Source organism: Jaculus jaculus, chromosome 1 (assembly GCF_020740685.1).
Source record: "Jaculus jaculus isolate mJacJac1 chromosome 1, mJacJac1.mat.Y.cur, whole genome shotgun sequence".
Taxonomy (NCBI): domain Eukaryota; kingdom Metazoa; phylum Chordata; class Mammalia; order Rodentia; family Dipodidae; genus Jaculus; species Jaculus jaculus.
The window spans coordinates 257,741,934-257,769,193 of NC_059102.1; the positions used below are offsets into that span (position 1 = coordinate 257,741,934).

The following is a 27,260-nucleotide window of genomic DNA, read 5'->3' on the forward strand; positions in this document are numbered from 1 at the left end:
TGTCCCTGATAAATGAATTCATTTTTCATCTAAGTAGAATTTTAGGGTGGACCATTGTGACAAGCAAATTACATTTATTACTGACTACCTAAAAGAATTACTATTCTCTCTTGCAGTCAAAGACACCAGCTTTGGTATTTGAATATATCAATAATACAGATTTTAAGGTGCGTATAACTTTTTCATTCTGGCATGGGGTTAATGAAGGGTGGGGAGGTAGAGGCAAGTACTGCTGGGACTCCCAAGTCAAAGCAGTCAGGAAATAACAACATAGCCTCCTTATAGCATGAGTGCAGGGTGCAGAAACTGGTTCCAGTTTTTGCATTTGGTACAGTTATTCATTGCCCATTACTTTGCTTGCACTAGGACTAACTGCTCTGCTGGGTTTGTAACATTCCTACTTTAGACAACACAGCTTTAGTGAATGTTAACTTTGATTTTCATATGAAATCTTGCAGTGCTGGTAGAAAAAGGTCAACTGATACAAGACAGGACTCCTGTGAAAGGAGAAGTCTATTGCATTGAAGCTGCCCAACAGTGACACTGTGTACAAAACAAATGATACCAAAACCCTAGCTAAGAGTCAGAGTCACTGCTTTGGAAGACCCAGTCCTGGGGTGTCTATGCTGACTAATACTGATCATGAATTATTATTTTAGATTGAAGAGTTGTTTGTTTTTAATAGGGTCTCGCTCAGCTTAGGCTGCTCGTCGAAATTCTACCCTTCTACCTCAGCCTCCTGAGTAGTGAGATTCCAGGTGTATGCTTTCATACCTGACTGAAGTGTTCTTTTAAAAGCATGGTTTTAAACAATTTTTATGGGTTGTTTGTTGAGACATAGGATCTTAACTGCAACCCAGACTACCTGGAACTCACTGGGATCCTCCTACTTCAAGTTTCTGGGTGCTGGTATTACAGGCATGAGACAACATGGCCTACTTTAAACGTTTTCATGAATTTGATTTTGTTGTTCCTGTCTTTCAAACCTGGAACCTTCCAGTGAGGTTTACAGTGTTAGACATACTAGAAGAATCCAGCCCCTTTAAATACAATTTTAAAGCCAATATAAAAAAATAGTGGTGTTGGTTTTAAGGACGATTTTAAATAATCATGACTCTGGCAGTGACAGACATTTGGGATTTTGTTGAGATAAAAGATAGACATAAAACCAACCCAGAAGTTAAAAATGTTGGTGTTTTAGTGAAATTTTTTTTTAAAAAAATTGTTTTTCCTTTGGTTGAAATAAAAGGACCTTATTTTCACATTTAATTTTTCTTAAGTAGTCACTTTAAGGTTAATGGAAAATAAGCTGCTTATAAATGTAGTATACATTTCCCATATGTAATAAATACTCCTGTTAATGTAACTTCTCATAGGTAAAATCAGCAGCAAACTGTAAGAGTTGGGTATAAGTTTTTCCTTTGTATAACATAGTAGTGCTTAGTTCATAGATCACTGTGCCATGTAGCTTGTCTCTGAATCACCCAGGAATATCAAGGTATCAGAATGTCATGTACCTTAATAGAATAATGAGGCTTTAATAAAATCACATGTTTTCCTAGTGCAGAAGTTTAAAGGTTGGTCTCAGTGGAACATCATACTATAGCCCCAAGCTTTAAATATCTGTGCTTCACTAACAAGTTTCTAGCCATACATGTAAAGTTTCCCTTCAGCATTTTGTATTTCTTAAAAAATAATATCTGTGGGGGCTGTAGAAATGGCTCAGCAAGTAAGAATGCTTCTCAACACAGACATGAGGGAGGGCCTGAGACCACCTGACTTCAACTCACCAGCATCCACATAAACAGCTCAACATGACTTGCACATCTATAACTCCTGTGGAGAGCAGAAACCAAAGAATCTGTGGTGTTCACAAAAAGGGCAAGCCCTGAAATCCATGAGAAGCTGCTTCTTAAAGAAAGACACTGATAAGTGATGGGAGAGGTACACCACCATTCTCTGACCTCGTCACTAGCCTGCATGGAGTGCCCCACAGCTGCACATACTCCACACATGCACATGTGAGGGGGGGAAAGATGGCTGCCAGATTGATACACAAAATGAGTTAGTAGGAATTCTGATGCCTAGAAGCCTGTATATTTGAGAACATTTTAATTTTATCATCCCGGGCTGGAGAGATGGCTTAGTGGTTAAGCGCTTGCCTGTGAAGCCTAAGGACCCCGGTTCGAGGCTCGGTTCCCCAGGTCCCACGTTAGCCAGATGCACAAGGGGGCACATGCGTCTGGAGTTCGTTTGCAGTGGCTGGAAGCCCTGGCGCGCCCATTCTCTCTCTCTCCCTCTATCTGTCTTTCTCTCTGTGTCTGTTGCTCTCAAATGAATAAATAAAAAATGAACAAAAAGTATTTTTTAAAAAAAGTTAATTTTATCTTCCCAATTTTTGTCTTTGTTGGATATAGAATTTTAGGTTAAAATTCATAATTTTTTTAGTTTTGAGGATCTTGTTCCAGTATTAGCCTTCCTGTTTGATCTTAACTCCCCCCCCCCCCCCCCAGAAACTTTTAGGATTTTCTCTTTATTGCCAGTCTTCTGAAACTTCACAGTGGTATGCCTCCCTGTGGACCCTTTCATCTTTTGTTCTGGATACTTGCTGGGCTTCTTCCATCAGAAAATTCCTGTCCTTCCATTTGGGAAATATTTTTGATGTACTTTGATTTCCTTTCCCTTTTCTTTTTTTTGCTCTTACTTTCTAGAACTTACTCAAATGCTAATCTTCATATCTTAAAAGGTTATTTCAGTGTCCTGTTCTATGACTTATATAATATCTATTTTCTTGTTGAGAATATTACAGTCTTTCCATGACACTTCTCTTTCTGTTTGTGTGCTTGTCTGTCAGTGTGCTCATACTTTAGAGTATTATTGTGGAGGGTGGTCAGCTCTTGTTTTAAGGATACGCCCTTGGCTGCTGGTGTCTTACTCTCCACTTGAGGAGAGTGTGAAGGCTTATGCAGACTGTAACCCTGGATGGTGTTCACAGCTTGCTGTTTGCTTCTACAGTGCTAATGTGGGTCTGCCCATTCTCGAGCCTGTGTAGTTCTTGAAGATGAATGCTGTGGACTTGTTCACTATTGATAAAATTTTCAGTCTTTTTTTTTTTTTTTTTTTTTTTGGAGGGGGTTAGTTTGAGGTAGGGTCCTGGCTGTAGCCCAGGCTGACCTGGAATTCACTGTGTAGTCTCAGGGTGACCTTGAACTCATAGCAGTTTTCCTACCTCTGTCTCCCGAGTGCTGGGATTACAAGTATGAGCCACCACACACAGCTCTGTCATATATATTAGTTTGAGAGAGAAACAGGCAGACACAGAGAAAGAAAATAGGTCACCTTGTGCATCTGGCTTTACATGAGTACTGGGGATTTGAACTCAGGTCCTTAGGCATTGCAAGCAAGCACCTTAGCCCCTGAGCCATCTCTCTAGCCCAGTTTTCAGCTTTTGGGGTCTTTGAAATCCATGAACTTATTTTTATGGCTTCAAGTTATTTTCCTACTCTCAGTTCATGAGGTCATCCTTCCCAGGCTTTGTTTGTTTGTTTGAAGCAGAGTCTCCCTCTAGCCCAGGCTGACCTGTCACTCAGCTGGTAGCCCACAGTAGGCTGAAAGTCACAGTGACCCTCTGACCTTAGCCTTGAGTTCTGGGATTGTAGGCATATACCACCACACTCATCTTCCTCTGGAGTCTCTTACAGTTACTTGAGAGAAGCTTCAGGTGGAGTAGAGGGGTTTGCTCTGCCACATTTAACTGAACTATTCAACCTAAAAAAAAAAATCATGAAATGTTCAGTGGTATGTGTATATTTTGAAAGAATCATGGCTCTTGAATAATAAGTATGACAAGTCACAAGCAAGGCCATCACCTGCTTTAATGTGCCTACAAGCTTTTCATTTTTTCCTGTATCTGTCTTACTAGAAAAGTTATTTATTTATTTATTTTTCTATTGTTTCCCTTTTAAAATGTATTGCAGACTGACTTTAAGGTAAAATTGAAGAGAGTTTATTCCAGATTAATATTGAGGTGAATCAGCAGTGATGTAGTGATGTAGTGATGTTGTGGCTCAGTGCAAAGTAGTGTGTACAAGGCACTGCATCCCATCAGTAGTTATATCAAGTTCTATCAAGGTTATACTAACTTTGTAAACAAAAATTCATAGCTTTTCCTTCTTCTAGTCTCTCAAAGTATAAATAAAATAGGTAAATGTAGGTAGCTGTCAAGGATGAGAGGTTGACTTAAAAGCTTTTTGTTTTTTTCAAGGTAGGGTCTTACTGTAGCCCAGGCTGATCTGGAACTCACTTTGTAGTCCTAATTTGACCTGGAACTCATAGCAGTCCTTCTACCTCTGCCTTCTGAGTGTTGGGCTTAAAGGCATGTACCACCAGACCTAGCTTCACTCCTTTTTTATAAAGCATACTTATAGTTATAGGTCAAAGGTTTTACCCGGCTTTATTATTTTTTTTTCTTGAGTCTTTGCAATAGTGACAAACTTCTAAAATTGCTAATTTGTCAGTTTTCTAGGGGGGGTGTTGCCGGGGGGGTTGTTTGTATCAAGGCAGGGTTTCAAATCTAGCCAGATTGACCTGGAACTCACTCTAAAGCACCAGGCTGGCCTCAAATTCATGAGACTCTTCCTACCTTAGTCCCCCAAGTTCTGGGACTAAAAGCCAGTGATACCATGCCCAGCTGTCAGTTTTTATTGGCATAAAGGTTTTTGTTTTGTTTTGGTTTTTTTGAGGTAAGGTCTCACTCTAGCCCAGGCTGACATGGAGTTCACTATGTAGTCTCAGGATGGCCTTGAACTCACTACATTCCTACTACCTCTGCCTCCCAAGTGCTGGGATTAAAGGCATCTGCCTTTATGTCCGGTGGCATAAAGTTACTGGTAGAACCAGGTGGGGTGGCATATGCCTTAACCTCCAACACCAAAAAGCTAAGGCAAGAGAATTATGAGTTTAGGCTAACTGGGCTATTGAATGAGACAAAAGTCATTGATATAATTCTTTTAGGGCTTAAAAACTAACATGTTTGTAGTTAATCATTCTTTATGGAGATCTTGTACTCATCCTTTCTAAGAAGCAGCTTTTGATTCAGCTATTGTTTTGTTTACCTTTCCTGTTTTAGTTCTGTTTTTGCTTCAGGCTTGAGTTCTTTCTCTTTCAGGTTCCTTGGACATTTTCTGTCCCCTCCCCAACTTATTTTCTTACTCATTAAATTTATCTGCATTTCCTGATTGATAATACATGTACTATATCTCTACAACCACAGCCACTGTTGGAGCTGCATTCCATGGATGTGGAATTTTACTGGTAGTAGTAGTTTTCTCCCCAAACATTTCACTTGGTAAAATTTGAAAACTACTGTAAGTTGTAACATAGAAGCTACCTGTAAGTCCTTCAGTTTGACTTAACCATTTGCTAATATTTTGTCACATTTGCAGTTATTTTTCTCCCTCCTTTCCCTTTGCTGTCTTGATAGTGAGCCTGTACTCAAACTATCCCAGTAACTGCTAATCTAATAATGTCCTTTGTAACTGTGTTCTTATGAGTATATGGCCTAGGATCCAATTGTGTTGTTAGAAACTTCTTTTATTACTGATTCCTAATGTAAATGCACATGTGTCCAAAAAAATGTAATCTATGCAAGCTGAGTGTCCCTGATCCAAAAATCTGAAATGCTTCACAGTTCAAAACTTGCTACCACAAGTAGAAAATCAAAACTACACTATGAAAGTTTGCTTTGTGTCCAGAATTATTGTAAATATTGAATAGAGCCAGGTATGGTGGCTCATGCCTTTAATCCTAGCATTTGGGAGGCAGAGGTAGTAGGATTACCATGAGTGAAAGGACAGCCTGAGCTATAAAGTAAACCCTGCCTCAAGTGGGGGGAGGTGCACATTGGAAAAGTGGCTCAGAGGCTAAAGGTACTTGCTTGCAAAACCTGATAGCCTCGGTTCAATTCCCCAGCCACCCACATAAGCTGGACACACAAAAAACGAATGGTATAGGGCTGGAGAGATGGCTCAGTGGTTAAGACATACCTGCAAAGCCTAATTTCCTGAGTTCAGTTCCTCAGTACCCACATAAAGCCAGATGCACAGAGTGGCGCACGCATCTATTGCTTATTTATAGTGGCTGGAGGCCCTGGCATGCCCATCCTCTCTCGCTCTCTTCAAATAACTCAATAAAAATTAAAAATATATTTTGGGGCTGGAGAGATGGCTTAGCAGTTAAGGCATTTGCCTACAAAGCCAAGGGATCCTGGTTTGATTCTCTAGGACCCACATAAGCCAGATGCACAGGGGGTCGTGTGCATCTGGAGTTCGTTTGCAGTGGCTGGAGGCCTGGGTATACCCATATTCATATTCTTTCTCCCTGCCTCTGTCTCTCAAATAAATAAATAGAATGTGTGTGTGTGTGTGTGTGTGTGTGTGTGTTTGAGGTAGGGTCTCACTCTAACTCAAGCTGATGTAGAATTCACTATGTAGTCTCAGGGTGTCCTTGAACTCATAGCAATCCTTCTACATCTGCCTCCCAGGTGCTGGGATTAAAATGTATATGCCATCATGCCCAGCTAAAAATACACTTTTTAAAAAAGAATGGTATAAATAGGGTTGGGCGTGGTGGTACATGCCTTTAATCCCAGCACTCTGGAGGACAGAGGTAGGAGGATTGCTGTCAAGGCCACCCTGAAACTACACAGTGAATTCCAGGTCAGCCTGGGCTAGAGCAAGACCTTGCCATGAAAAAAATGGTATAAATAATAATGAATATGCATATTAAGTAAAATACATTATTATGACATTTTAAAAAAGATATTGAATGGCTCCATTCTTTGTGATTTTTTTCATGTAGGGTTTCATTCTAGCCCAGGCTGACCTGGAATTCATTATGTAGTCTCAGGCTGGCCTAGAACTCGCCACGATTCTCCTACCTCTGCCTTCTGAGTGCTGGGATTAAAGGCGTATGCCGCCACGCCCAGCTTGAATGGCTCCATTCTAAGAAGATGGTAGAGGCACATTAATGCTGGCAGACATTCTCAGCCACTCAAATAAGCCTCTACATTGGCTATCTTCTGAGGCTTTGTCAGTTCTACTGAGGTTTGAGTGTGTGGACTAGTTTCCTTCATGAGGTGAATATATAACTACATTTATAAATCATTAGCATTTAGTTCCGTATAAAACTTAAGTAATACCATCAGTTGACTTAACTTTTTATTTACTATTAAAGATTTGTCTAGTTCCTTAAGTTTTTAGAAATGTATGTTTTGTTCTGCATCTTGGAGGTTATATGTTAGCAGAATCTAAATTGACTATGACATTAAACACCTTTTTCTCCATTTATATCCCTGCCCCCCCCCCATTCCACTACTGTGGGGAGCCTTAGGGCTGCTGGACATAGACTGTGCTGTTGTGTGCTCATGCTGTGTGCTGGGTCAAAGTCTGTAAAACATGAAGTCCTTCAGTGGGAGTTCTTGGGGACAGGATTGTGGGGTCAGACTGGACGTGATGTACTGTACTACCCCAATGTCTTGGCTTGTGGCAGGGATAAGTGAAGCCCATGGTGAATGTTCCATGGGTATCTGTGACTTTGGCCCAGGAGGCTCTGAGTCTGATTATTGGGTTGCAGTGTCTGCTATTCCCCTCATATGTTTTGGGGTTTGGCTTTTTTGTTTTTTTCCAGTGCTAGCCAAGGCTGACCTAGATCTCAGTGTCGGGTCCCAGGCTAGCCTCAAACTCCTAGTGATCCTTCTACCTCTGCTTTCTGAGTGCTGGGATTAAAGGTGTTCACCCCCCATACCTGGCTCATTTGGGGGTTTATAGGCCCAAAGCATGTCCACTTTATAATAGTCCTGTAATAGAACTAACTTCTAGGGAAAAACCAGTTTTGCAGCTAAACTGCAATGATCATTTCCTCACTACCCTTGTCATCTTCTGGAAAGCATAGGCTTATTTAGTTTTATTTATTTATTGGAGAGGAAGACAGAGAGAAAGAACATGGGCCTCCTGCTGAAAAAAAAAAAAAAAAAACCAGATATATACACCACTTCATGCATCTGGCTTTACATGGGTACTGGGCATCGGACTTTACAAACAAGCACTTGTAACTGCTGAGCCATCTCTCCAGCTCCTTGTTTAGTTTTTGCTAGGTCCCTTGCTTCATGTAGATGTTAGCAAACTGACTTCCTGCCAACATTTTGTAGTTGGTTGGTTAGTAATATTCTCCATATAGCTGGAAGCAAAGAGTGGTTCTTGTGAAGTTTTCCTTTCTGGTTTGTCTTGGACTCTGCTGGGTCTTGGAAGATAGGTTCTGTTTTGTTCCACTGACAAGTAAGCACTTTGTATGAGGAGACAGATCATGTACTGCCCTACTATATGAAGACTTAAAAATGTGGCTTTTATTTTAAATTAAAAAAAGAAGGGGCTGGAAAGATGGCTCAGCAGTTAAAGCTGCTTGCTTGTAAAGCCTGACACCCTGGGTTGAATTGCCCAGTACCCACATAAAGCCAGTTTCATAAAGTGTCACATACACCTAGAGTTTATTTCAATGGCAGAAGGCCCACAGTCATTCTCTCTCTCGTGTATAATTTTATTTTTAAGAATGTGGCTTCACAGTTCAGTGTGGAGAAGATTGGTGTAGTGCCTGGTTGTAAATGGGCTGGTGACGTACCTGAGAGTTGGGGAAAGTTCAGAGATACTGAATCATCACACAGTGGCCACCATCAACTGATGGTTTCCTTCCATCATGTAAGATACTCAGAGAGTGTTGACATGGGGCTGGAGCAGTGAGGAAGGCTCATGTTTACAACAGAATGAGAATTAACCTCAGGTGCCCGGTGAACAAATGATGTGAGGGGTTACAATGAAGGGAGGGACCACTGTCTGCTCTGTAGAAAACTGATGGGATGGGATAAAATAACTTGAGATGGGTTGAGAGAAGGGCACTGGAGAGGGAAAGTGACTCAGCAGGCACAGGCTGGTGTGGTCAGAAAGCTTTCTGGAAGCTACAGTGGAAATCGGGTTATAGTAGTTAGAGGAAGCTAGGTTGAACCAAAATTTTAGGTTTAAGAGATTAAACTGCCCCAGATGTAGTTTGATGTCTGTCCCCCCCAGAACTGCTGAGTAGAGAGGGTGAATGGTAGCCAATCATTCAGGACATTACAATGGATTAGATCCGAGCCCTATTACGTGGGTGGTGTCTCTTGTATTCATTAAAATGGTACTGTTTGGACTAGCTGGAAGCACTATGTTGGTGGTCCCAAGATACTTGTTTTTATACTATATGCCCTTTACAGAGATGCCTGGTTTAGATAGCACAAGATATAAAGGAAAGCCTCTCATATAGATAAAAGTTCATAAGATAGCCCATATTTATTTTCCTGAAAATAAAATATTCTAGTGCTTGGAGGGTTAGAGAATTTGATCTTTTCTCTTTGCCAGGCTATTTACTAACTTGATGTTTAGTTTAGCACAGCCTCTGTGAGTGATGTCCTTTACACCCAAGATGATATTTGAAGCCTGTGCTTGCACATTCCAGCTGCCAGTTGTGGCTAAGTGCTGGCTAAGAAGAACAGAGTGGAGAAAACCTGGGGTTTGGTTTAGGGAGCTGAAATTCTCCTCAGCAGAAATGGTGGTTGTAGTTGCACAAGTGCAACTCAACCCCTTGGGGGTCAGCCTCCAGCCCTAGAGCAGCTTGTGTATTTTAATTCCCTGTGGACCATGAACCAGCAGCTGTTTGAGGCCAGTAGAACTTCATATTCCTACTAAGGGATGCTGGGGCCTGCTACTCTTACCCACAGGGGAGAAGGAAGAGAAATATGACCTATTCCTTAATAGTGTCCAACCTTGGGATGTTGTACATGATGCAACATGTTTAATAGCTATCCTTGAATGCATGAGATCTACAGGCCTTAGGTTTTACATATATGTGAAAAATCACTTTTTATTAGTTTCTTCTATGTCCTTCTTGGTGATTTAAAAGATAGGGATGTATGGTTTTATTTTTCCCCAGATACATTGTCTGTACCATTATATGTTCCTTGAAGCTTCTTTATGCTGCCTGAATCTTTCTTCTAATAGAGGAAAAGGAGGCATTTGATAAAGCCCTTTAATTAATTTTATGGAAAGTGGTGGGTTGATGGGAAAAGAGATTTACTTGGAATTGATTGCATATCAAAGGTAATGTGTAATGTCTGATGGGGTTTATGGTGCTTTTAATAAACCTTGTGCTCTTGACACCTATAAACTTAAATTTCTTTAACTCCAGATCTCTGCACTATCAGGACTGCAAGTTCATTTGTGTGTCAGTTTGGCACTCTTGTCTTGTTTTAAATTCCTTACGTCAACACTCTTGAAGCTCTTAAAATGTCTGTTACTGCTTAGATCTGCTTAGATACTTCCCTTCCCTGGAATCCATTTTTCTCTCAAGATGAAAATGTTGGACTTTTATCTTTACCATGTATTTCAGATCAGGTAGTGAAGTCATGTAATTTTTGAGTAACTGAAGCACTAAATAAGTTTACTGAGGAAGGTCAGTACTTAGGTTAACAAATTACAATCAGACTGAATTAACTTTGTTTTCTAAAATCTGTTTCAGCAACTCTACCAGATCCTGACAGACTTTGATATCCGGTTTTATATGTATGAACTACTTAAGGTAAGTAGCATGCATGAACAGTGAATTTTTTCAGGCTCATTCCATTAAAGAAGTTTTTGGAAGGACCAAGAGAATTCATGTGGAATATTTCTTAACACCCAGAGACTTAGATGACATTGAGGCCTTTTGGGGGAGGGCTTTGCAAAATACTTCCAGTGAAACTGGGAAAGATAGCCAACACAAAGGGTGGGTGTCATTATACCAATGAGGATAATCTCTTATGGCTCATTGGCTCTTAGGCTTTTGTCTTTTTTTTCTGTATTAAATGTCACCTCAAGCATAAGAACTTATGTTTTTAATAATCCCATGGGCTAGCCTGGTGTTCTTTGCCTTTTTTAGGCCCAGGGCATCTTGATTAGGGCAGGATGGTCCAGGCTGGCTTCATTCACATGTCTAGCACCTCACGTGGGTCTACTGTTTTAGCTGAGGTCTCATCCTTGAGGTTTAGCCCAGGATGCTTCCCATGGTAGTCTTGGGGCCCACAAGCCTCAGTGTTGTAGACACATTGCTAGGTTTGCTTATACCTTGCTGACCAAAGTGAATCACGTAGCCATTTCTTAATGAGAAAGTTGTGTTTTTAGAGGGATCTGTACAGGAATAGCAGACATTCAAAGCTATCTTTTTCTTATTCTTTTAATATTCCCTTTTGTATTAGATGTACTATCTGTTCTTCCCCTTAAACCAGAAGTGATGAATGGACCTTCTGAGTGACTTAGTCATCCAGGCACTAGGAATGTTAAAGACGCTTTACCAATTGATAGGGGAATAATCGTTTTTACTTAGTCTATGTAAATACTTGGTAAAGTTCTAAAAAGATTACATTTAGCTTTTAGAGTCATGGTCACTAAGAACCTGATATGTATAAATAATACTGCTTAAAGTTTGGGGACAGGGATTATAGATTTCAATTAAAGAAATTTGTGGGCTGGAGAGATGCCTTAGTAGTTAAGATGTTTCCCTACAAAGCCAAAGGACCTGGTTCGATTTCCCACTACCCACATAAACCAGATGCACAAGGTGGCTCATGTCATATGTCTGGAGTTTGTTTGCAGTGGCTACAGGCCCTAGCGTGCCCATTCTTTCTCTTTAAAAATAAAAAAGAAGGGGGATCACGTGGCAGACCTCACTGGGGGCTGGATCAAGACCTCTCCCGTTGGGGGGCTGGACCCTGCAGCTTCAGCGATCCCACCCAGGCCTTCGGGGCTTGCTGAGGGAAAAGCTGTGTTCATTTCAGGGAAAGGCGGAGAATTAGGGAAGGTGAGGGTATAGGGAGGAGAAAGGCTGGGCTAGGGCTTGCAACCATGGCGAAGTGTCTGGATTTGAAACACAATCGGATAAAGCCTGATCAGGAATGAAAAGCACATGAATGCAGATTAATAACTTCTCCTGGGCTGGAGAGATAGCTTAGTGGTTAAGGTGTTTGCCTACAAAACCAAAGGACCTAGGTTCAATTCCCCAGGATCCATGTAAGCCATATGCACAAGACTTGTGTCCTCTTCCTCCAGCCCTCCCGAGGGAGAGCAAGAGTGATCATCAATTGCAAGTGGTAATGGCAGCAAAGCAACACCAACAGCCAGCTTCACACTCAGAAAAGAACACTGCATGTCCTCCTCATAGTTTCTGAGACACACACTGAGAAAGAGAGAATTGGCATGCCAGGGCATCAGCACTGCAATCAAACTCCAGACATTTGCACCACCTAGTGGGCATATATTATGACCTTGTGCTTGCTTCACCTTTGTACGTCTGACTTACATGGGGTCTGGAGAGTCAAACATGGATCCTTAGGCTTAACAAGCAAGTGCCTTAACCACTATGCAATCTCTCCAGCGCAAGACCTACTGTTTTAGACAATGGCTCACTCAGAAGCCATAGACTGTTACTAGAAAATTTTCAGTGCCAGGGATGGGATACTTTCCAATGAGTTGTTGGCCAGGGAAGTCCTTCATGCCCCCCAAAACATTATAGGCCATTGCCAAGGCCCTTGGTTTCCCACCAGGAATAGATGGTAAGACCCTATTGCTGAAGACTGCACATGCTTGGGTTGTAAAGTGACTGAGAAATACTGCTGGAGCTGAGCTGAAAACCTCCTCTGTGTAGACCAGATTACAGCTGGAAAAAAACTACACTGCATGTAGCTCCATGGGAGAGAGAGAAGTCGTCGGTGGAGATAACAGTGGACACTGCAAGCCTTAAATTTGGTCAGCCAGGCCAAATTAGCCAATGAGTACAATAGTAGCATGTTTGTTATGGGGGAAACCAACCACTCTCTAATTGGACTGGAGGCCCACTCCATGGGAGGGAACACATGCCTGATACTGAAAACCTATGATGGGGGAAGTCATGAGCCCTAGAGGTGTAACAGTGGTATCTGGCTAAATCTATATACGATGCTCACAAAATTGTCCAGCAAACACTTCTCTTAATGTTCATGCACATATATTAATGCTACTCTCACTTTTGGTTAGAGAAGCTTCTCTTTTTCTGATGATGGTGCCCTTAGAATGACTCACAAGGCACCATAGTGCTAAGAAGTGACAGAGGAGTGCTCAGCACTGAAGCATCTCTATCATATCTTCCAAGGCTCAGGGTGCATTGCAGAAGAGGCCACAGAAAGAATGTAAGAGCCAAAGAAAGGGTAGGACTGCTTGCAATGCGTTCTTTCAGACACAAAATGGCCTGGATAACCATGATCTCGCAGTGCCTGGCAGTATATACATAAGACTATCATAATAGGAGGAAAAGATGAAGACATCAAAATAAAGGAGAGATTGATGGAGAGGAAGAGGGAACATGCTGGAGAGTGGAGTTGCAAAGTCGAAAGTTGGGGGGGAAGAGGGAATTATCATGATTTATTGACTATAATTAGAGAAGTTGTCAACAAAAAAAAAATTAAAAAAATAAAGAGAATAAAAGGAAAAGAAAAAAAGAAAAAAGAAAAGAAGTTCACAGTGATGGGATTTGGTTGGGACTGTGAAGAATAGTTTGAAAATAGTAGCAGGTTAAATCTTAGAGAATGGATTTGAAAAACTAGCTCTATGAAATGAATGCTTTCTCTTCTGTTTACTTATATAAGCCATTTACTTAAGAGAGCACGCTGGTGGACCTAAGGTTCACCTGATGTCTACTGAACCATTTTGTTGGTAAAGAGAGGTAGAGCTTAACTGAGCTGACCTTTTTTTTTTTTTTTTTTTTTTGTCCTCTATATACTAGAATCAAAGCATAGCGTGGAAGAGGTTTGCAGTGGCAGACTATCCCTTTTCTGGAGGTCTTCCCAGAAGTCCCATGCGTCTACCCCATGAGAGCTGCAATCTACATCTCACAAGTGCTTGTATTTTTAACTCCAGTATTGAGGCTTTGCAGTTTTTAGCTAAAGATATAACCTAGCACATTCATCCTCAGATCAAGTAAAGTCATCCTAGTAGCAGAGGTGTTAAGAGGGTAGATGGCTTCACTGCCTAGTGACTATCCTGCTTTCAGAAGTTGAACAGTAGCATATTTCTTCCAGATAATGAGGCATGGAAACTTACCTGAAACTTGGAAAATCTTTTGTGGTAAATGGTCAGAAGCTTTTAAAACTGAAATAATACCTCAAGGAATTTAAAAGCATGTCAATAACTCCACAGGGCATCTGGCTAATGAGTTTTGCCAAAGAATTACCTTGCAGTATTTGCTCAGCATTTGCTGTCATCAAGTGTTTTGCACATTCCAGGTATTACGGCTCCAATTAGCTTATTTGGCAAAATGGCTGGATTAATAATGCTGAATATTCTTTGTGGGGGAAAAATATGAGTAGGGAGTATGAATATTTACTGAATTTTTTAAAATAAGAAACAGGCTGAGGACTGCATGTGACTGCTTAGTGACCTTCTAAGGCTTGGTCTCCTCTGATTCAGAATCAAGGCAGTGTGTCCTTATGGACTCCTGGTTTGTCACAAAGGTGCTTTGAAATCTTGTAAAAACTGTTGTAAAGCAAAGAGAAAAAATTAAAGTAGAATGTAAGTGAAATAAGTAAATCTTCAGTATACATATTTTGGATTTTGCATATATAAAACCTTTACTCAGGTGCCCATGGACCTATAGTAGCAATTTAAATTAAGCAAAACTAAGAATTTGACTTAAGTGTGGTGGTACATGCCTTTAATCCCACGCTTGAGAGGCAGAGGTAGGGGGATCACTTGAATTTGAGGCCAGTGTGGAACAACAGAGAGTGTTCTAGGTCAGCCTGGGCTAGAGTGAGACCCTACCTCAAACAAACAAATGAAACAAAACAAAAAACCCTAAGAATTTGGTTCTTTATAGTCATATCGTACTAGTCACATTCCATGTGTTCAGGGCCTCATGTAGCTAGAGACTACTATATTTTACAGTGCAGCTATAGATCACATAACATTCTATCCATTTGGGCTGGTAAAGAAAATGATTAATGTCCCCCAAAAGTTCCCTTATTTGCCTTCACTTCAGTATTCCGTCCTCTGGATGGTATAGTCTCACTTCTATCCCCATAGTGTGCCACCATGCCCAGCTAGCTTTTGTGTCTTGTTTGTTTTGTTTTCCAAGGTAGGGCTTTGCTCTGGCCCAGGCTGACCTGAAATTCACTATGTAGTCTCAGGGTGGCTTCGAACTCAACAGCAATCCTACCTCTTCCTCCCAAGTGCTGGGATTAAAGGCGTGTGCCACCATGCCTGGCAATTTTTAAAAATTTAATTAATTTTTTTTCTCACTTTTTATCAACATTTTCCATGATTATAAAAAATATCCCATGGTAATACCCTCCCTCCCCCCATTTTCCCCTTTGAAATTCCATTCTCCATCATATCCCCTCCCTAATTTTGTATTTTTTTTAAATATTTTTATTTATATATTTGAGAGAGACAGAGTCAGACAGAAGGAGAGAGAAAGAGAGAAAGAAGGGGTGTGCCAGGGCATCCAGCCATTGCAAGCAAACTCCAGATGCATGTGCCATCTTGTGTATCTGGCTTACGGGGTCCTGGGGCATTGAACGTAGGCCCTTTGCCTTTGCAGGCAAATGCCTTAACTGCTATGCCATCTCACCAAGCCTTAAATTTAACTTCCATAGTTATACAATAAACCATGATAATACCTCCCCCCCCCACTTTGTCCTTCACTTATCTACTGTCCATCATATTCCCTCCCCCTCAATTAGTCTCTTTTATTTTGATGTCATCATCTTTTTCTCCTATTATGAGGGTCTTATGTAGGTTGTGCCAGGCACTGTGAGGTCATGGATATCCAGGCCATTTTGTATCTGAAAGATTACATTGTAAGTAATTCTCTTAACTTTGGCATTAAATTCTTTCTGCTACCTCTTCCGAAATGGACCCTGAGCCTTGGAAGGTGTGATAGAGATGTTTCAGTGCTGAGCATTCCTCTGTCACTTCTTCTCAGCACAGTGGTGCCTTTTTAGTCACCCCAGAGGTCACTGCCACCTGAAAAGAGAGAGTAATACTAATATATGGGTGTGAATATTAAGAAAAGTGTTTACAGGGGTGGGAGAGATGAGTTAGCGGTTAAGACATTTGCTTGCAAAGCCAAAGGACTTCGGTTTGATTCCCCAGGACCCATGTAAGCCAGATGCAAAAGGTGGTGCGTGGGTCTGGAGTTGGTTTGCAGTGGCTGGAATCCCTGGCACACCCATATTCATATTCTTTATCTCTCTGTCTCTCCCTCCCCCCCCCCCCCGTCTGCCTCTTACCTTTTCTCCCTCTCTCAAATAAATAAATAATTTTTAAAGTGCTTACAGAGCAGTTTGGTGAGCATAATATATGCATTTAGCCAGACAACAGCAGGTATTATTCCCCTAGGGCTCATGAACTTCTCTGCCATAGGCTTTTGATTAGGTTTTCAGTACCAGGCTTGTATTCTCTCCCATGCAGCAGGCCTCCAGTCCAATTAGAAAGTGATTAGTTTTCCCCATAACAGACATGACACTTTGCACCCATTGGTTCATTCCACCGGGCCGGTTTGCAGTGTCCACTGTTGTTGATCACTGCTGGTAACTTCTCTCTCCCGTAGGGCTGCATGAAGTGTAGCTTTTTCAAGCTTGCTTTCAGCTGGTCCATAGGGAGGTTTTCAGCTCAGCTTCAGCTTGATTTCTCAGTGACCTTGCCAGTCGAGCATTTGGAGTCTTCAGCAACAGGGTCTTACCATCTATTGCTTTGGGAAACCATGAGCCTTGGCAATGGCCTGTAATGTTTTGGGGGCATTGGGGACCTCACTGGAAGGTATCCCTTCCCTGGCACTGAAATTTTTTTGGTAACAATGTATATAACTTTTGGGTGTGCCATTATCCAAAAAGGTGGGTTTCCATATGGCTTATTTATAATATCTTATTTTTGTTTGTTTGTTTGTTTTTATTTTTATTTTATTTTTTTTGTTCATTTTTATTTATTTGAGAGTAACAGAGAAAGAGGTAGATAGATAGAGAGAATGGGCATGCCAGGGCTTCCAGCCACTGCAAACGAACTCCAGATGCATATGCCCCCTTGTGCATCTGGCTAACATGGGTCCTGGAGAATCGAGCCTCGAACCAGGGTCCTTAAGCTTCACAGGCAAGTGCTTAACCACTAAGCCATCTCTCCAGCCCTGTTTGTTTTTATTTCTAAAGGTAGGGTTTTGCTCTAGCCCAGGTTGACCTGGAATTCACTTTATAGTCTCAGGGTTGGCTTGAACTCAAGGCAATTCTCCTACCTCTACCTCCCAAGTGCTGGGTTTAAAGGCGTGCACCACCATGCCTGGCTATAATATCTTAAATTTTGATTAACCCTCCCCCCATACTTCATTTATTCATTCCCTTCCCCTGACCTCATGTAGCAGACAGCTTCAGTTTCGCTGAGATGAGCTTCTAGACCAGGCACAGTTAGGGAGGAAGGGATTTATTGAAGCTTACAGATACAAGGGAAGTTTCATAATGGCAGAAGAAGCTGGCCTGCTTTCACAGGACCAAACACAAGAGATAGAGAAGCACAATCCAAAAAGCAAAAAGTCAAAAGGCACACCACACAGCACACTTCAGAAATTCCAGCTAGGCACTTTGCATATCTTTAGATTAGGATTTCAAACCCACCACCACGCCTTACGGCTGCACCCTAAAATCCACCCAGTGACACTGCCTCCAGCCAGGTGGGTGCAGATCCAAACTACAAACTAATAAAACAGTGAATGTATTGGGGTCCATCTATTCAAACTACCACATCTCATTTAGGCCATTGCACCCCCAGTAATCTGTTCATTTATACAGTACCTTCTCCTTCAGTCCTCCCCTCTCTGTCCCTTCTAGCCCCTTTCTTGCTTAGTGGCCTCTCCTAAATTTTACTCCAACTCAAATCCAACATTAATAGCTAGGATCCACATATGAGAGAGAACATATGGCATTTGGTTTTCTAGGCCTGGGTTACCTCAATTGGTATAATCCTTTCCAGATCTATCCATTTCCCTGCAAATTTCATTTTTTCTTTACTACTGAGTAGAATTCCATCTGTAGAATCACATCTTCATTATCCATTCATCAGTTGAGGTACATTTAGGCTAATTCCATTTCCTAGCTTTTGTGAATAGAGCAGGATAAACATGGATAAGCAGGTATCTCTAAGGTAGTGAGACAAGTCCTAAGGATATATGCCTAGGAGTGGTGTCACTGGGTCATATGGTAAATCTATTTTTACCCAGCTAGCAGTTTTTTTGTATTTGAAAATCAAAAGCTAATGTGAGCATAGTGGTGAGCACAACCATAATCCCAACACTCTGGAGTTTGAGGCCAGTCTAAAGTAAAGAGAGGGTTGAGTTGCAACCAGCCTGAGTTGCATAACAAGGAAAGTGGGGTAAAGCTTAAGCCAAATAAAACACACAAAAAGAATGTCCCATGAACTCCTTAAAGATGCTCAGCTTTAGCTCTACTATGGAAATAGAAATAAAACCACAGGGAGATGTATTACCCAAAGTCCATAATCTAGTGCATTCATAAATAGATTAGTCTCAAAAAAACACTGAGTAAAAAAGGTAGACAAAGGGCTGTACCTTTAGGCCATCATATTAGTTTCCAGAAAGGTAAATCTCTAGCACTAGATAGCAGATGAGAAACTGGGAGAATAGTGGGACATGACTACAGACCAACTCAAGAGAAATGAGAAGAATGATTTCAAGGAAAACCTTGAAATGCACTGTGCTCTCTCAATTTAAAAATCTTTGACTTGTACACTTAAGTCTTGTGTATTGATTATCATGTAGGAAGTATTTTTTCCCTTAATAATATAATGATGATTCTTGAAGCCCTCTGGGCTCGGGTTCATATTTAAGTAAAACGTGAATTTTTTAAATGTTTTTAAAATTTATTTATTTGAGAGAGAGAGAGAGAGAGAGAGAAAATGGGCACACAGGGCCTCCAGCCACTGCAAATGAACTCCAGATGCATACGCCCCCTATGGCTTACATGACTCCTGGAGAATTGAACCTGGGTCCTTTGGCTTTGCTGGCAAGTGCCTTAGAAACTAAGCCATCTTTCCAGCCCATATGAATGTTTTCTAAGCTAAAAAAAAAAAAAACAACACATGGCTCACTTGCCTTAAGAGTGCTGGTTGAAAGATAATGTTTGTTTTTAAAAATTTTTTGTTTTATTTTTATTTATTTGAGAGAGACAGACAGAAAGAGGCAGAGAGAGAGAGAATGGGTGCACCAGGACCTCTAGCCACTGCAAACAAATTCCAAATGCATGTGCCACCTTGTGCATCTGGCTTATGTGGGTACTGGGGAATCGAGCCTTGAATAGGGGTCATTAGGTTTCACAGGCAAGCACTTAACCACTAACCCATCTCTCCAACCTGAAAGGTAATGTTTAGATGTCATTCTTGCTGGGCATGTTGGTGCACACCTTTAATCCTAGCACTTGGGAGGAAGAGGTAGGAGGATTGCCATGAGTTTGAGGCCACCCTGAGACTACATAGTGGATTTCAGGTCAGCCTGAGCTACAGTGAAACCCTACCTCGAAACCCCTCCCCACAAAAAAAAAAAAAAAAAGGAAAAGAAAGAACTGTCATTCTTCATATCCACATGGATGTGGACATGTCCTTTGAACTACTATGAGAGGGGATTCCAGTGAGGTCCCAAACTCTGGTTTATCTTTCTCTTTTTAAAGTGACCTTCAGTATGACCATCTGCAGCCCTCTTTTACCACCTGTCAGCCATAGTCCACAGAGGATAGGGAACACCCTCTGAAGCATGTCCCTTTTTTGCGGGAGAGGGGGACTGTATTAAAGTTCAAGTGTCAAAAACAAACAAGAATGTGCTTGCAAGTGTCAAAGGGGAAAGTGGGGGGAGGCAGGGCATTACCATAGGATACTGTTTATAATCATGGAAGTTGTAAATAATAAATAAAATTAATTTTAAAAAAAGAATGTGCTTGCATTGGGGGTAGTAGAGGGCTTGCTTACTTTTCTGTGTGCTTTCTTACTTAACAGGCTCTGGATTACTGCCACAGCAAGGGAATCATGCACAGGGATGTGAAACCTCACAATGTCATGATAGATCACCAACAAAAAAAGGTACAAAATGGTTTCTGTAGACCATGATGTTGCCTTTGGCAGAATTGTGTTGCTATGACTTTTCCAGTCTCCAGTTTTGGTTGCCACCAATAAAGTGAGCAGGTGACCCTTGATTGTTGGTCTTTGTTTTCCAAAGGCCTCAGAAAGAGACTTTAGCAGTGGTTTCTGCTTCACTTCTTCAGACTTCCTCACACTAATCTGCCTAGCCTTAGCAGTACACTTGGGTCTCTCCTAATTTTGATATGCAATTCTTATTTGTCTCTGATCAGTGAGTATAGGAATCAGCTGATATTAACAGACTAGAATAGTGCTTCAGTTCTGGAAAGGAGTATTTGACCCCAAGTCCCTTCAATTGTACCTTGAGCTTACATGGAGAGCTATGAATGATGGGAGAATGTGCTCCATTTGCAAGTACTATGAAGGCAGAAAAAAGATCAAGCACTGTTAATGTCTAGAAAGTGACAAACCAAGATTTCTTAAATTAAGGCAGGGAGAACTCTGAGTACTCTCTTACAGTTTTTAACCTGAGGGTGTTTGTTTGTTTATTTATTTATTTATTTATTTATTTATTTGAGAGCGACAGACACAGAGAGAAAGACAGATAGAGGGAGAGAGAGAGAATGGGCGCGCCAGGGCTTCCAGCCTCTGCAAACAAACTCCAGACGCGTGCGCCCCCTTGTGCATCTGGCTAACGTGGGACCTGGGGAACTGAGCCTTGAACCGGGGTCCTGAGGCTTCACAGGCAAGCGCTTAACCGCTAAGCCATCTCTCCAGCCCCCCCCTTTTTTTTTTAAGTGATACACCTGCTCACACTTTATGTGTGACCAAATAGCTATTACATAGAAGTGTGGTGTGGCTGTGTCCTCAGAACAGGATCTAGAAACATTTCTTTCACTTGTTTATTGTGTCATCTTTGTAGCTGCGACTGATTGATTGGGGTCTGGCAGAGTTCTATCATCCTGCTCAGGAGTACAATGTCCGTGTGGCTTCGAGGTACTTCAAGGGACCAGAACTGCTTGTGGACTATCAGGTGAACTTGTTAGCAAAGCTGCTTTGCATTGTTTTCATATTTCCTTAAGGATTTTCCTGCTTTACTATATAGCTTGCAAAACCCAGTCATCTATACTAAAGTACTAATTGCAAATTTTTCTCAGCTACTTTTGGTTTTTCAAGGTAGGGTCTAACTCTAGCCCAGGCTGATCTGGAATTCACTACATAATCTCAGGGTGGCCTCAAACTCACGATGATCCACCTACTTCTGCCTCCCAAGTGCTGGGATTAAAAGTAATTCTAAGATATCTGCAGAGACTGGGGATAATATGCTTAGTAGTTGGGCACTTGCCTAGCATGCACAAGCTCCTGTATTCAATTACCAATACCCCACAAGAAAAGAAAAAAATAAAATTAAGTATCTTCAAAGATCAAATGAAGACTAGGACCTAAGTTCATTATGAAGAATTTGTAATATCCTTGACTGGTTGGCTGTCCTTATTGCCCTCAGATGTATGATTACAGCTTGGACATGTGGAGTTTGGGTTGTATGTTAGCGAGCATGATCTTTCGAAAGGAGCCCTTCTTCCATGGACAGGACAACTATGACCAGGTAAGCAAGCACCACACAGCTGTTATTTGTTTGTGGTTGAATGCCCAAAAAAAAAAAAAAATAGCCTCTTGGGACAGGAATATTACCCATGAGCCATGAAATGTCATTCTGTTTTAACTTCCATAATGGCTCTTAAGAAGTTAGACACTTCCTTGTTTATAAAACTAGGTTTTAGGGGTTGGAGAGATGGCTTAGCGTTTAAGCATTTGCCTGTGACGCCTAAGGACCCTGGTTTGAGGCTCAATTCCCTAGTATCCATGTAAGCCAGATGCACAAAGTGGCACATGCATCTGGAATTTGCTTGTAGTGGCTGGAGGCCCTGGTGTACCCATTCTCTCTCCTTCTCTCTGCTTCTTTCTCTCTCTGTCTGTCTGTTTTTCTCAAATAATAAATAAAAAAAAAAAAAACTAGATTCTAATCATTAGATTGTGATGTTCCCATAAATGTTAACTTCTGGATAATTGTTATATGTAGACCTTAAAAACAGTTTGGAAATGTGCATTCATATAGGCCTGTGTCCTTGAGTCTCTTTGTCTGTTAGAAAATGAGGTCTCGGGCTGGAGAGATGGCTTAGCGGTTAAGCACTTGCCTGTGAAGCCTAAGAACCCCGGTTCAAGGCTCGGTTCCCCAGGTCCCACGTTAGCCAGATGCACAAGGGGGCGCACGCGTCTGGAGTTTGTTTGCAGTGGCTGGAAGCCCTGGCGCGCCCATTCTCTCTCTCTCCCTCTATCTGTCTTTCTCTCTGTCTCTGTCGCTCTCAAATAAATGAATAAAAAAATAAAATAAAATAAAAAAAATAAAAAGAGGCCATCCCTATTATAAGGAAAAAGAAAATGAGGTCTCTGTCCCAGAGATTGAGTCATGTAGAATCTTCTGGTTATCAGGTGCAGAGTGTTTGTAGGTTCACAATAACTTCTAAGCTCAGTGGTTTGGTCAGCTTATTTTATGTTTCAGCTTGTTCGCATTGCCAAGGTTCTGGGGACAGATGAGCTGTTCGGATATCTGAAGAAGTATCACATAGACCTAGATCCACATTTTAATGATATCCTGGGACAGTAAGTAAGAGGGCAGGGAGGGTGGTGGGGCTATAAAAGTCTACACTTCTCCTTACCCTGTTTCTTAGGATAGTTAGCTGAAATCATTTTCCCTTTTCTCATAATATCCAAATTTGAAGACTTTTTTTTTCTGTGTATATTTTCTTAAACTTACTTTGCAAAAAGTTGAATAGAAAATGCAAAATAAGGGCTGACGAGTTGGTTTAGCAGGTAAGGCACTTGCCTGCAAAGCCTACGGACTCATGTTTGACTCTCCAGATCCTGCATAAGCCAGATGCACAAGGTGATGCAAGCACTCAAGGTTGCACATATGCACAATATGGTGCACACGTCTGCAGTTTGATTGCAGTGGTTGGAGACCCTGGTGTGCCAGTTCTCTCCCCCACCCACTGTCATGAACGTGCATGTGCACACACACATTGGAAAAAGAAAAATCAAACAAACAAAAGAGCAGAAAGAAAATAAGCCATGTGTGAAAATGGAAGCCTCTAATCCCAGCACTTAGGATGCTGGGGCAGAAGGCTTACTGAGTTTGAGGATAGCCTGGGTTATATCACTAGACCATCTTAACATCTACCTCCCCCTCAAAAAAATATAGGGGTTTGGAGAGATGGCTCAGTGGATAAAGCACTTGCCTACCAAACCTAATGACCCAAGTTGATTTCCCCAGCAACCACATAAAGCCAGATATACAAACTGGTGCATGCATCTTGTTTGTTTGCAGTGGTTAGCAGCCCTTCTGTGCCCATTCTCTAGCTCTGCTTGCAAGAAAAGATGAAAACAAAATAGGTCTGGAATAATAGTGTAAAGTGCTTACAAACCTCTGAGTTCAGTTCCCAGTTCCTGGCTTTGTTAAAAAAAAAAAAAAAAAAAAAGCTGGGTGTAGTAGTCCCAGTGCTGGGGAGGTATAGATACAAGTACATCCCTTGGGTCGGGCGTGGTGGTGCATGCCTTTAATCCTAGCACTCAGGAGGCAGAGGTAGGAGGATCACTGTGAGTTCAAGGCCACCCTGAGACTACAGAGTGAATTCTAGGTCAGCCTAGGCTAGAGTGAGACCCTACCTCGAAAAAAAAAAAAAAAAAGTAAATCCCTCAGGCTCATTGACCAGCCAGTCTAGACTAATTAGTGAGTTCCAGACCAGCAAGAGGAGATGTCACAAAAGAGGTGATGTAACCAGACATAGTGGCATATGCCCTTAATCCCACACTTGGGAGGCAGAGGTAGGAGGATCTTTGAGTTCAAGGCCAGTTTAAGACTATAGAGTTTCTGGTCAGCCTGGGCTAGACTGAGAACCTCCATTGAAGAGCAAACAAAAAATGGATTTCATTCCTGAGGTTGCCCCTAGGATTGCCCTATGACCTATACACAGGTGCACATACATGCAAACAATAAAAATCATAATCATATTTAAAAATGGAAAACTTGTAATGTTACAGAAAAGTTTCCTAAGTAAAGCATGTGCTTATTTTGATGCCAAATCTTGGGGAACTGGTCTTTGAATAAAAAATCAGTATTTTCTTAGTTTTTGAAGGGTTTTGTGTAAGGTAACAAGTATTAAGGCATATTGAATTGTCAGGTATAGTGCAGTTTTTTTGTTTTCAGTTTCTGCTTGTTTTGTTTAAGACAGGGTCTTGATAATAGCCATGGCTGGTCTTAAAGCTCCTGGAGAGCGGAAATTGAATACTGCTTTATGAAACCACCTGTGCAAATCAGCCCTATAAATAGACCAATAAGATTTTTCTGTTACCCCCTAAGCCTCACTCAAAATTAAAGGGAAGCCTGAATTACAAAAAATAATCTGGAAAGATTCTACAAATTCTCAATCACATGTAGATGTTTTAACTGATTATGTCTGTCACACAGCAGTTTGTCTCAGGGTGCTATGGCAAAACTATGGGGTTATGGATAACATGCCCACTGTTTAGGTAAGGACCAGTGAGAATGAGATTTAGCTACTTTACAATCAGTGCTGGATTCTAAGGGTTCATTGCCTTTGGCTCTACTAGAGAAGGATTTTTATTGTATTTCGTCTCAGAATACTGTTTCACTATTCTCAGGCATTCACGGAAACGCTGGGAAAACTTTATCCATAGTGAGAACAGACATCTTGTCAGCCCTGAAGCCCTAGATCTTCTGGACAAGCTCCTGCGATACGACCATCAACAGAGACTGACCGCCAAAGAGGCCATGGAGCACCCATACTTCTGTGAGTCTACAGGGACTGGTTCCAGAAGCTGTGCTTTATTAAAGCACAAAGTTTACTCTTTATCTTTGAGATTAGTCAGGAAAATTCTGGGCATTTGTATTGGATCTCCTAAGAATCTGGCCTCCAATTTCATTTATAGTAATCACTTTCTAGAAACAACTTTATAGATGACTTTTTTTTTTTTTTTTTTTTTTTGAGGTAGGGAGGACCTCATTCTAGCCCAGGCTTACCTGGAATCGACAATAGTCCTCTTATATCTCTGCCTCCCAAGTGCTGGGATTAAAGGCATGTACTACTATACCTGGCTTTAAAGAGGACTATTTAAAAAATATTTTTAGAGAGATGGAGAGAATGAGTGCTCCAGGGCCTATTGCCACTACACATGAACTTCTGACATATGTGCCACTTTGTGTGTCTGCCTTTATGTGGTTACTGGGGAATTTAATTCATAATGACAGACTCTACAAGCAAGCATCTTTATCTGCTGTGCATTTCTCCAGCCCTAGATCACTTTCTTAGTCCTTAAAGGTATTTACTTTTGCTAGTGGTAGCTCCTGTATATCCAGCTATCTGTCCGCTCCTGTCGCCCTGATCTTGTAGATTGAAGGCATCTAAGGTTTGTTTTAAAGTGTATACATTGTGTGAAAAACCTAATGAAAGATTATTTCTCAAGAAAACAACTAGTTAAAGGTAGTATAACCGTAGTGTGTTTCAAAAAAAAAAAAAAAGCAATAAGTGAGTAAGAGGAATTTGAGGGAGGAAATAGGTGTGGTTTTGCTGGAACCTGGCTGGGTGTTTACATGTCAATCTCTCTAATAAGTAAATAAATATAAACAACATTTAAAAAAAAACGGCTAGAAAATGAGGTTACTTGAATGGCTGATTCAGCTCCCCTTGTGAATCAAGATGAAAATTCTCATCCCTTAAAGGTTATCTATTGTTTAATCAGTTGCTATCTCCCCCTCTCTTTTTTTTCCTCTGGAGTTTAATATTGTTCTGATCTTGAACCTAGCACCAGCAGTCTAAGGAGACAGGTCTTATTCTCAGTCTTCTGAACTCCAAACAGGTGCAACCCAGATGTTTGCTTTCCAACTTCCATCCCAGGAAGTTGTTCTTGGCCTTCAAGGTAGATCACTTTATTAAAGGGTACTGTTGTAAACTCAGGAGGCAAATACATGAAGATCACAAGTTTAAAACCAGTATAGGCTACATAGTGAGACCCTGTCTCAACAATGAAATTATTGATACTTATACATAATTCATGGTCTGAATACACAGCTCATTTTAGCTGTTGTGGAAAATTGATGGGCTTCCACTGGTTATTTTTGTTTACCCATTCTTTGAAATTTGAGTCTGGATATGATGATGGTAGGCAAAGAAAATAATTCATAAAATTAGTGGGCATTTTGAGCAGTGGGGAATTAGTGTTTCTGCACCTCTTAGCAGTTGAATCTGTATTCCAAGGAAGTAGAAGAGTTGACTCCAAGATTAATTTGCCCAGCTGGACCTTGTGACACATGCCTATAATCCCAGCTGCTCTGGAAGCTAATGCTGCAAAATCCCAAGGGCAGTCTGGGTAACTTAGTAAGACCATCCTCAAGACAGAAGTTTGAAAAAAGGGTTGAGGATATGACTCAGTGGTAGAGTGTTTGCCTATGATGTGTGTGACTATGAGTTCCCTTCTGTGCACTGGGGAGCAAAAACAAAAGAACAGCCAGGCATGGTGTTGCACGCCTTTAATCCCTGCACTCAGGAGGCAGAGATAGGAGGACCACTATGAGTTTGAGGCCAATCTGAGATTGAATAGTGAATTCCAGGTCAGCCTGGGCTAGAGTGAGACTCTACATTAAAACAAACAAACAACAACAAAAAAAAAACTAACAACCAAAAGTTCTGTGACCCATTCAGTGCCTGGTCTTTTTGTACCTTGAGGTCTGCATGCCTGACCCACTGCAGAAGGGAAAGGGTATGTTGGCTGTGGCATTTCTGCTACACCTTTGGTGTTAGTGCTCATGCTGACCAGTAACTGTGCTGTTCTCTTGCAGACCCTGTGGTGAAGGAGCAGTCCCAGCCTTGTGCAGAGAATGCTGTGCTTTCCAGTGGTCTCACCGCAGCACGATGAAGCCTGTGAAGCGACGGTAATGCGGCACTGATGCTTGCCAATAAAACCAACCAACCA

The 27,260-nt window shown here is 41.3% G+C and overlaps 1 protein-coding gene and 1 pseudogene across 3 annotated transcripts in view; one reads left to right on the top strand and one right to left on the bottom strand.

Annotated features, from left to right (window-relative positions):
* Nucleotides 1–27,260, top strand: part of Csnk2a2 (casein kinase 2 alpha 2) — a 52,897-nt gene that overhangs the window by 20,080 nt on the left and 5,557 nt on the right. For 2 of the 3 annotated variants that reach the window (XM_004663502.3, XM_045153340.1), the window contains 8 exons: nucleotides 117–167; nucleotides 10,600–10,659; nucleotides 20,133–20,216; nucleotides 21,136–21,246; nucleotides 21,718–21,819; nucleotides 22,774–22,874; nucleotides 24,933–25,081; nucleotides 27,127–27,219. In XM_004663502.3, the coding sequence (XP_004663559.1) occupies nucleotides 117–167; nucleotides 10,600–10,659; nucleotides 20,133–20,216; nucleotides 21,136–21,246; nucleotides 21,718–21,819; nucleotides 22,774–22,874; nucleotides 24,933–25,081; nucleotides 27,127–27,203 (735 nt within the window). In that variant the 3' untranslated portion in view covers nucleotides 27,204–27,219. The remainder of the gene's footprint in view (nucleotides 1–116; nucleotides 168–10,599; nucleotides 10,660–20,132; nucleotides 20,217–21,135; nucleotides 21,247–21,717; nucleotides 21,820–22,773; nucleotides 22,875–24,932; nucleotides 25,082–27,126; nucleotides 27,220–27,260) is intronic. The other variant, XM_045153343.1, reaches the window with a different exon arrangement.
* Nucleotides 12,144–12,323, bottom strand: LOC123458057 (annotated as a pseudogene).